Raw genomic sequence first — 11387 nt, 5'->3', positions numbered from 1 at the left:
TCTGGAGGCTGGAAAATCCAAGATCACGGTGCCAGCAGATTTGGTGTCTGGTGAGGATCCTGGTTAATAGCTGTCTTCTGTGTCCTCACACAGTGGAAGGAGAGAGGGAGTTCTCAGGGGGGGTCTCTTATGAGGGCACTAATCCCATTCATGAAGGTTCCTCCCCCATGACCTAATCATCTTCCAAAGGCCCGCACCTCCAAATACAAAACATTGAGGGTTAGGTTTTAACCTGTGTATTTTGGGGGGACACAACATTTGGTCTACATCACCTACTAGAATGTCAGTTTTCATGCAGGAGGGCCCCTATGGGTTTTGACCCTGCTGGGTGAGTTCAGTCTCCAGAGCACAGCAGCAGTTTACACAGCCTGGGGTAGGTGTGTAAGCACTCAGGGAGTGCAGGAAGGGGGACGTACCTACTAGTTCCCTGTGCTGTCCTACCTTCTCCCTCCCCAGAGTCAGCTCTGATGACGGGGCTGTGGTCTGGGCCCAGCACAGTCCTTCAGAGCAGCCAAACATTCCCTGGGGTCCTACTGTGTGCCAGGCTCTTGCCTGAGCTCTGTGGTAGATACATTTCATCTCCATCTGATGTGCAGTACAGACATTTAACATGCAAACAGACTAAAGCAGCGTCATTGCAGGGTGGCTGGAGCTATGAAGGAAATGAAGCAGAGGTGACAAAGTGATAGCTGCTACTGCAGATTGGTTGGGAAGAGCTGAGGAGGTGACTCCAGGGGAAGGGTATTCCAGCCAGAGGGAACCGCAGTGCAGAGGCCCCAGGCAGGAATGAACAATGAGGAGACCCAGTGGCCCATGAAGAGGAGAAGAAGGCCAAGAGGTCAGGAAACAGATCATGCCGGCCCTTTTGGCTGGGGTGAGGAGTTTGGTTCAGTCTACCCTACCCCAACTTGTTTGTCATCTGAGCCCTACTCTGCTCAGCTGGACTCTAACTCTGCTCCCACACAGACCGCCACGCCAGGGGCAGACAGGTATTACACACAGGGAGAAGGGCCCGAGCAGGCCTGGGGGTGGGTGTATGCCTTACGGTGTTGGAGAGACATTGAGCAGACTGGCGAGAACTCCGTAGGGTCCCACCCCGCGTGGCCACCACCCCTCCTGCCATCAGGGGGTGGCTGAGAGGAATCACTGAAGCTAAAGGAAGCAGCAGTTTCCAACCCCAACCCAAAGTACTGGCTGAGCACCATGGCCCAAAGCCCCTCAAGTCTGGGGTTGGTGGCTCTCTCCCCAAACATACCTCTCAGCTAACATTTCCTTCTTGACATGAAGCACGATTTCTAGACCAGGGACACAGCTACAACCACATAACAAGTTTCGCTGAACTGACATTTTATTTACCTTTTGAAAAAAGTTTCCAAAATTTTAAACATAGATCTGGATCCATATGTTGATTCAACCACTTCATTCCCTGGAGCCCTGGGACAGCGGCAGCCAAAGCAGCCAAAGCCATGGTGTGCAGAGACATCAGGAACACTAGCTGGGTCACAAAAGCCACATCCTAGGACTACAGGATCTTCTTTCAGTCCCAGGGTGATGGCCATGAGGTGAACATGCCCAGAAAGGCTCTGAGAATCCAGGAAACCTGTAGGTTATTTGCTGACAGTGACCTTGGACACAGGGAAAAGGTTTGCAATTCCTGAGAAATTCTGCATGCCGCACCCTGTGAAACCATGGTTCCTGGAACATTTGTGAATGCCTCTTTAGAACCAGCTCAAACCCTCTTGTTTACCAGACTCCCCACTCCACATGACCTCACTCAGTGCTTCTGTGTCCACTTACTCTTTCCAACAGGCCCCTGTAGGACTTACGGCCAGTCTAGAACTTACCTCCACGTTCTCGATTTCAGAGGGCATGGCTTCTGAGCTGATTCTGGAAACAGCTTCTTTTGACCAATGCTGGAGATGGCAGAACATTCCCTGGGAACAAGGAACCCAGGTGCTTGTCCCTAGTCACACGGGGATCTTATGCCAACCACCCCATTCTTCAGGTGAGCTCTGGATCCTCAAGTAAACCTGACATCCAGGCTGAAGATTTATCCACAAAGCCCTTCAGTCTTTCCCTGGAGGTCTCAGGCACCAGTGCAAATTAGGCCAACCTTGACTGGAGCTGTCCTCTGCCATCCTGCTGTCCCCACTGAGGCAGACAAAAGTCAGGGACCCCCACAGAAACTGTTCCCTCTATCCATGAGCCCAATTTTGTTCTCAATCCTTCCACACACAGATCCCAAAGATTAAGGGTGGTTTAAACAAAAAGGCCTTTATTACCAGACATTCCAGAGCAGTGTGAGCCAGTTCCAGGGTTGGATAAATGCATGACAGGGACCAAATGTAGTGTCAACAGTGTCCATGAAAATGGTTAACCTTCCCCGGAAGCCCCCAGCAGACACTGCTCAGCTACTCTTGGCCAGAACTAGGTCATGTCCACACCTAAATCAGTTGGAGGGGGAGGGAATAAGACCCATTATGGGCTCCACCACTCATGATTCTCTCCTTTATCAAGTGGGGAACACAGAGGTCAGCTTCCCTGAGCACACACAGTGACTGATGCACACCAAGGGGACCTGCCAGGTGGTAGAAGTGGGATGGCTTCTGTCACAGAAACTGGCAGTGACTCAACACTGCCAACAGCCTGGGCAGGTGAGAGTGCAACACAGCTCCTGAACGCTTCCCACATACCTGGGGCCAGCCCAGTGTGGGTGCTGGGGTGTGACATGTTTAGCTTTCAAATGGCTACTCTCCTTAATCTCCTTTCTGGAGTGAGACCTTTCATGTTGAACAAGGTGCCAGCCATGGCTAAAGGTTTTCCCACATCCCCGTCCTCCTATGGCCTTTCTCCAGTGTGGACTTTCTTGTGCTGAAGGAGGGTAGAACTATGTTTAAAGGCTTTCCCACATTCTGTACATTCATAAGCCCTCTCTTCAGTGTGGAACTGCTGGTGCCGATTCCGGTAGGACCTGGTAGTGAAGGTTTTCCCACACAGGCTGCACTCGTAGGGACGTTCTCCAGTGTGGACTTTCCAGTGCTGATACAGCCCAGAGCGGGTCACATAAGTTTTCCCACATTCACTGCACTCATAGGGCCTCTCTCCAGTGTGAACTCTCTGGTGAAGAATGAAGCTATGGTTGTATTTGAAGAATTTCCCACATTCCCTGCACTCATAGGGCCTTTCTCCAATGTGAACTTTCCGGTGCCGAATGAGGGTAGACAGAACGCTGAAGGACTTCCCACACTCGCTGCACTGGTAAGGCCTCTCTCCAGTGTGAATTCTCTGGTGCAGAACAAGTGCATCTTTGCGGTTGAAGGTTTTCCCGCACTCACTACACTTGAAAGGTTTTATGCCAGTATGAACCTTCTGGTGCTTCCTCAGTTTAGATGGGTAACTGAAGGCCTTCCCACACTCACTACACACATGGGATGTTTCTCCGGTGTGAGTTTTTCGGTGATGAACCAGGGTTGAGCTCTCCTTGGGGGCATTTCCACCTGCTGGGCACCTGAAGGGTCTCTCTTTGGCGTGAGTGATCAGATGGTCGAGGAGCGCGAAGGCCTTCAGGAAGGCTTGCCCGCAGTCGCTGCACTTGAAGGGCTTCTGTGTGGCATGGGCTCCCTGCTGTTGCTGGCGAGTGGAGCTGGGTGGGAAGGCCTTGCGCTCGGTGCTTCTGTGTGGTGTCGCCTCTCTGTGGGTGGCCTGGGGCTGGAGGAAGCCTAAGGTGGCAGGGATGTCCTTCCCAGACACCCCACACAGAAAGGGGGTCTCTGACAGGCAGACTCTGCGGCTCTTCACCTGCTCGGGAGGGGCTTCCTCATCCCGCAGTCTACACAGAAAACCTGAGACAGAAGAGTCAGTCACTGAGAGCTGGCTTAGAGGGAAGAGGCACCTTCATCACCAGTGCATGTCGGACACACCCATAAAGGAGTCCACAGAATTGCCAGGAGGTTGCAAGGAAAGGTCTGGACGAGGAAGGGCTGGCCCAGCGGAACAGGGCTCTGCCAGAGCCCAGAACAGGGGAGACCTCAACAGGGACCAGGACACAAAGATGGGAGCAGTGCAGGGAAGGGATTCAGGGCCTCCAAGTCACTCCTGTGCAAAGGGTATCGGCAGGGCCTTAGCTGCTGGGGACAGCAAGCACTGTGAAGAGGCTGTGTCTACTCCAACGAAAACATGACTGTGACACAGCAGCTGGTGTTCAAGTATTACTGAGGGATATGTACGCATCTCAAATCACACACACAGGAGGTCACAGTGGACAGCTCTGCACTGGCACAGAGGAGAGGAAACGACAAGACACAGAGGCCAGAGAGGTGGGTCATCCAGAGCCATGGTAGAGATAGCAAGACCACACAGTGAGTCCACAAGAGGGGAGAGGAAAGGTGGGAATAAGGTGTGGCCACTGGCCCCAGCACCAAAATGCCAGTGTACTCAGATACCCATCACTGAAACCAAGGCACCCCCTAGCCCCATTCACCAAGACCAGGACCCATCCTGGCCTCTGCTCTGCTGACCACAGTCATGTCCACCATGTTGGGCACCCAGGGCTCTTCCTCACCCTTCATTTGGGCCACCTCACCCTTCATAGGGACCTCAAAGGTGCAAAGCCTAGGAGGTAGAAAGGTAATAAGATGCCAGCCCAAATCAAGGCTGACCCATCCCTACACGTACCACAGGAATCTCATGTCACCATGGCAACCAGGAAGGAAACCAAGTATTAGAACATGAACCTCTTCTGTACATTTTTAAAAAAAAATTGTCAGAGAAGCAATTGTAATGTTCATTTTGTAAAATTTATTTTTTAAATTGAAATATAGTTGACTTACAATGTTGTATTAGTTTCTGGTGTACAGCAAAGTGATTCAGTTATATAAATATACATATATATTCTTTTCCATTATAGATTATTACAAGATACTGAATATAGTTCCCTGTGCTATACAGTAGATACTTGTTGGAACCTCTTCTGTACATTTAAAAATTTGTTAAGAAGGTAGATCTCATGGTTTATTTGCTTTACCACAATTTTTAAAAAAAGACCCTCCTGTGAAGCAAAACTGACGTAACTAAAGAAAGAAATAGACAAACAATAATATTTAGAGACTTCAATTTCTAACTTTCATATATGGATAGAACCACTAGGCAGAAAATGAAAAAGGATATAACACATGAATAACACTAAAATCAACTAGACCTCCAAGACATCTATAGAACATGCCACCTAACAACAGCAGAATACATATTCTCCTCCATTCTCACATGCACATGGAACATTCTCCAGAATAGACCATTTGCTAGGATATAAAACAAGACTCAGTAGACTTCAGACAATTGAAATCATAGAGAATGTTCTCTAACTACAAATGAATTAACACAGAAATCAACAACAGAAAGAAATTTGGGAAACCCACAAATCTTTAAAAATTCATTCCCATTATGGTTTATTACAGGATATTGAATATAGTTCCCTGTGCTATACAATAGGACCTTGTTGTTTATCCATTCTATATGTAATAGTTTGCATCTGCTAGTCACAAACTCCCAATCCATCCCTCCCCTGCCCCCCCCCTTCCCTTGGCAACCACAAATCTATTCTCTATGTCAGTGAGTCTGGGAAACTCACAAATTTATGGAATTTAAATTAAGTACTCCTAAATAACCACAAGGAAAGTTACAAAACATTTTGAGACGAAAGAAAAAGAGAACACAACATACCAAAAGTTATTGGGAAAAGTATTGCTTAGAGGGAAAATTACAGAAACATCTCTGAGCTGTCTTATTCACAACACTTCTGACACCACATGCATGGGGGCTTTTCCACACCATTTCTCCAGCTCTCTGACACCAACTGGGTGTTCAAGGATTCAATTCAATTCTGACACCAACTACCTGGAATTAGCATCAGATCCCACAGGTTATGGACGCAGTCCCACAAGACTGCCCCCACTTCAGACATCAACGGAAAGTCCCAGGCCTCCTGTACTTTCTGACCAACTGACTATAAATCTGGGATTCTCACAATTATTGATTCTTCCTCAGGTTCAATAATTTGTTAGAACAGATCAGAGAACTCAGGAAAAGAGTTTACTTACTATTACCAATTTATTTTAAAGGATACAACTCAGGAACAGCCCAATGGAAGAGATGAAAAGGCCAAGGTATGCCAGGGGTGGGGATTGAGGACATAGGGGGTAAGAAGTGTCCATGCCCTTGATGGCACCATTCTCCCAGGATCTCGCTGTGTCCACTAACCCAGAAACTCTCCAAACTGGTCATTTAGGAGTTTTTATGGATGTTTTATCACATAGGCATGATTGATTAAATCATTGGCCATTGATGACTGGCCCAATCTCCAGCCCCTCTCCCTTCCCCAAAGGTCAGGGTAGGAAAGTGGAGAGGAGGGGTTGGGAGTAGCTGAAAATCCAACCTTAACAATCATGCCTTGGTCTTTCTGGTGACCATCCCCCATCCTGAAACCATCTAGGGGTCCCCAGCCACCGTCAACCCATTAGCATACAAAAGACTCTCTTATCACTCCAGAGATTCCAAAGGTTTTAGGAGCTGCATGCCAAGGAACTGGGAACAAAGACAAAGTATATATTTCTTATGTCACAACACACGTATTAAAAAAAAGATCTCTATATGTGTAACTGAATCACTTTGTTGTACCCCTGAAACATTGTAAATCAACCACACTTCAATTAAAAAATAAGTTAAAAATTATTTAAAAAGAATCTTCAACCAATATCCTAACTGTATACTTCAAGGAACAACAACAAAAAAAAGGCAACCCAAAACTAGAAGAAGGAAGGCAATAAAAAAGAGCAGAGATAAACCGACTGAAGAAGAAACAGAACAGCTGAATAGACTTTAAAAAAAAGACAAAACTTCCCTCACAGGAAAAAAAAAAAAAAAAACTAGGCCGAGATGGCGTCACAGATTAATAATAACACAGGAATAAGAATTAACACCAGGGGACTTCCTGGTGGTCCAGTGATTAAGAATCCACCTTCCAGTGCAGGGGACTCAGGTTGGATCCCTCGTCGGGGAACTAAGATGCCACATGCAGGGCATCTAAGCCTGGGCGCCACAACTACAGAGCCCACATGCTGCAACTACTGAGCCCATGTGCCACAACTAGAGAGCAGCTCACGTGCCGCAACGAAAGATCCCGTGTGCCACAACTAAGACCCGACGCACCCCAAAATAAATAAATAAATATATTTTTTTTAAAAAAGAATTAACACCAATATTTCACAAACTGTGCCATAAAAAGAAGAGAAGGGAACACTTCCCAACTCATCCACTGAAGCCAAAATTATCCTCATACTCAATCCAAATAAAGACATAACCAGAAAAGAAAACTACACCATTGATAACTCTTATGAATATAGAAAATCAATTACTGTAATATACCATGTTAACAGAATAAAGGACAAAAATCACATGGTCATTTCAATAGACATGGAAAAGCACTGCACGAAATCTAACGACTTTTCTCTGTAAATGCCCTCAACAAACAAGAGAAGGGAACTTCCTCCCCTGAAAAGGGCACATGCAACAAACCTACAGCTAACATCATACTTATTAGTGAAAGACTGAACGCTTTTCCCATAAGATCTGGAACAAGACAAGGATATCTACTCTTACAACTTACATTCAATAAAGTACTGAGGTTCTAGCCAAGTCAGTGAAGCAAAGGAAGAAGTAAAAATATCTCTACTCACAGATGACATGACATTATATATAGAGAAAATACCAAGGAATCCACCAAAAAGAATAACCATTAGAACTAATAAATGAGTTTAGCAAGGTTGCAGGATACAAGATCAGTATACAAAAATCAATTATATTTCTATACACTAGCAATGTACAATCTAAAATGAAATTAAGAAAGTAATTCCACTTAAAAGAGCATCAAAATGAATAAAATATTTAGAAATAAATTTAGCCTTGTACACTGAAAACACTTTAAAAAATTACAGAGCTAAATAAATAGAAAGACACCCATGTTCATGGATTGAAATACATTAAGGTGGCAATCCTGGGAATTCCCTGGCGGTCCAGTGGTTAGGACTCCACGCTTTCACTGCCGAGGGTGCGGGTTCAACCCCTGGTCGGGTAACTAAGATCCCACAAGCCACTCAGCGCGACAAAAAAAAAAAAAGACAGCAATCCTGCCCAAATTGATCTACTGATTTAAATTCATGGCTCACACCTGGCCCAGGGAGGCCCCTACAAAACTTCTTTTGGAGGAAGAAGGCAAAAACTAGAGCAGAGAGGGCCCACAGCTTCAGCAAAGTCACGCGGCCAGAAAGAGGAAGAGCTGGATAGGATTTGTTAGGCAAACTGTAGACATCTGAACCCCAAGCCCTACTCCAGGAGCCTGTAGGGCAACAGGTGTTGAGGCTGCCAACAGGGCTCCTCAGAGAGAGGCAGGGGAAGAGCACACAGCCTCTGTGGGCTTTAAGATACACAGAACTTCCCATGGATTAAAGGCAGAGGTGGTCAGTTTGCTGAGGGAAAGTGTGAGAGACTTACCCAGTGAGCCAATGAGTGCAAAGTTCTCCAGCATAACATCACGGTACAGGCTCCTCTGGGTCAAATTAAGGAGCCCCCACTCCTCTCGGGAGAAATACACAGCCACATCCTCAAAGGTCACCGGGGCCTGTAATGATGAATTCAACTGGGCCTTAGGGTCAATAGTGGGCAGAAAGCCAACCAAAATATGAACAGAGAAACACATCCATGCCCTTGACCTGTGTCTCAGGGTCCTGCCACATCTCTCACTGACATCATCTTTCCCTTTGAGCCCGCACCCCTCACATACCCTCATACCTCCCTCCTCCTAACACCCCTATCTCAGAGGATTCCCAGGGCCCCCAGTACCATTGGTGCCTCTTTCTTCATGCTGCTACTAAATTCTGCATCCAGCCCACAACAACAGGCTGGTGACCAGAGAGATGCCATCTACGTACCCCGCCAAGCACTCAGGCCCCACCCTATTTCCTGCCAGCCAATTCCGTCCGTGTCCCAGAGATCACCTTTCATAAGGAAAAACCCCTATGTTCTCCTCTCTCTCTTAGGCCTGAGTACATCATCCAAGGGCCCTCCAGTCTGTCCTCCTGCATGCCAGACACATAACTGTACCGCAGCATGGTACAACTCCACACCCTCACCACAGCCTCGCCAGTCCACCCCACTGGCAACTCCCGCGTTCCACTGTGCACAGTGGTGTGTGTCTCCAGTGCGCTACCACAGAGAGCATCTTCAATCCCATCCTGCCTCGTCCACCCCACACCTCCAATGGCCCACAGCCAAGGACAACCCCCAGCTCTGCACAGAGGACCTCCTCACCCTTCAACCCTCAGCCGCCGGGATCCACACACGGAGCTCCGAGACCCCCGGCCCTCCTCTTCTCTATCTCTGCATAGATTGTCCCTTCACCTGTCATAGCCTTCCTCACCTGTCACGGGCTCATTCAGAGTCCGGACCCGCTGGGTGGGGATCCGGGTGGTGAGAGCCTGGGGCGCACCTCCCACTCACCTGCGCCTCCTCTGCCATTGGAACCTGTGGGCGGAGAGTTTCAGCGGACGCAGCTGAGATCCGCACCCGCCACCCCGCCCAGCGCGCTGGAGCCTCCGGCCGACCGAGGAAAATGTGCCCGAGGACCGGGAGCAACCTCGGGACGTTCTCAGGGTACGACAGCGAGTCTCAGGAAAAGGGAGTCATGCCCGGGGGTCACGGCGCATGCAAAGGCGCGGCGAGGGTACCTGCGCTTCTCTCAGCCGGGGTGGTCTCTGCGGTGCGAGCGCTGCCCTCAAAAGTGCTCGCATCGACCACCGGCGGCGGCAAAACGGGTACCACAGGGCAACGCCGGAAGTCCCGCTCCGCCCCGCCCCGCCCGTGTGCCTCCGTTAAGTCTGCGCCCGCGTCACCCGCGACCTCGTTCGGGGCGGGCGCGAACTACGTTTCCCATAAGTGACGTCGCAGGCTGCGTCCGTGCCGACGTAGCCAATGACAGCCCAGGAGGGGGGCGTTTCCGGGAGAGCCTCGTGGGCGGGGCAGGGACTTACAGTGTCGGCTTTAGTTCCTTTGGACCCGCGCCGGGGCGGAGAGAGTGGGTTGCTGCAGCGGGGGATGGCGTCCAGGAGGCTCCCCGGACCCGCGGCCCGCGGAGCGGGCGAGGCGCGAGAGTCGGGGAGGTCCCACCACGCCCTGTACCCGCGGTGACCGAGCCGAGGTGACCCCGGCCGTAGAGAGGTGCAACTGAAATGCACTCATTTCAAGTGCAAAGTTTGAGGAGGTGTCGGGAAGATCAGTAGTTGGACGTGGGCAGAGGTGTGGATGTCCCAGAGCCTGTGCTGCACTGCTCAGTGCGTACCTGTCTCCAGCAGCTGGGACCTCAACAATCCCTTTTGCAGAACCTCATGAGAACGGACGCTGAAAACTCGCCCTATGCATGCATGGCTTACAGAAAGGCCTTCGAGGAGAAGCAACCCTTCTTTACCACTGAGGAATACATGATGGGGCAAAATCCCGTGTGTGTAAGGCGTGTGGAAAGGCCTTCAGTCATATCTCCCACCTCTGAAGTCTGCAGCAGCAAGTTCAACACCAGAGAGTTCTACTCGGGCAACCACTGCGGAAAGCCTTCAGTCAAAAATGCCCTACAGGACTTCCCTGGTGGCGCAGTGGTTAGGGATCCTCCTGCCAACGCAGGGCACACGGGTTCGAGCCCTGGTCCGGGAACATCCCACCTACCTCTGAGCAACGAAGCCCCTGTGCCACAACTACTGAGCCTGCGCTCTAGAACCCAGGAGCCACAACTAACGCAGCCAAATAAATAAATAAATAAATTTATATATTAAAAAAAAAAATGCCCTGCATACCTTTTCTTGTAGGAGCTCATAAAGCTGTCACCTTGTGAGTGCAGCCAATGTACAAAACTATAATTCTGTATTTTCTAGAATTCATATGTGGGGGTCTTACAGGTTATCATTTTTTTTCGTGGCTTCTTTCACTTACCTTCATGCTTTTAAGATTTTTTCCCCATAGTGTTGCACATAGATCATTAATTTTTTGCTTCTGATGGGCTTAACGGATTTCATTTTATGGATGCACCACACTGTGTTTATCCACCCTGGTAATGGGATATTGGAGTTGTTTCTACTTTTTATTTATTTTGAATAAAGTGGCTATGAATATTTGCATAAGCCTGTGAACATAGTTTTCATTTCACTTGAGTAAATACCTAGGAGTGGGATGAAATCAGCATGGATACAATTAGTTTCTTAAATCCATAAGCTTTTTTACTCATTCCACCTATAATTATTTAGCAATTTGGATTGTTTTGGGATTGGATGTTTTAAAATGCTAATTGTTTG

General features: G+C 48.6%; 1 protein-coding gene across 4 annotated transcripts; it reads right to left on the bottom strand.

Annotated features, from left to right (window-relative positions):
• Positions 1–1438: 1438 nt before the first annotated feature.
• Positions 1439–9884, bottom strand: ZNF584 (zinc finger protein 584). Of its 4 annotated transcripts, none has more exons than XM_068527285.1 (4): positions 9777–9884; positions 9550–9573; positions 8545–8671; positions 1439–3842 (listed from the first exon to the last, which is right to left on the bottom strand). In XM_068527285.1, exons 1-4 carry the CDS (start codon positions 9837–9839, stop codon positions 2839–2841), a joined length of 1218 nt encoding a protein of 405 aa, XP_068383386.1. In that variant the 5' UTR covers positions 9840–9884; the 3' UTR covers positions 1439–2838. The 4 variants fall into 4 exon arrangements, with proteins under 4 accessions (XP_068383386.1, XP_068383388.1, XP_068383387.1 ...); XM_068527287.1 differs by having other exon boundaries at positions 9470–9573; positions 9777–9847; XM_068527286.1 differs by lacking the exon at positions 9550–9573.
• Between the last annotated feature and the right edge of the window lie 1503 nt (positions 9885–11387).

This window comes from Eschrichtius robustus, chromosome 19, assembly GCF_028021215.1.
Source record: "Eschrichtius robustus isolate mEscRob2 chromosome 19, mEscRob2.pri, whole genome shotgun sequence".
Taxonomy (NCBI): domain Eukaryota; kingdom Metazoa; phylum Chordata; class Mammalia; order Artiodactyla; family Eschrichtiidae; genus Eschrichtius; species Eschrichtius robustus.
This window is presented reverse-complemented; position numbering and strand designations above follow the sequence as displayed.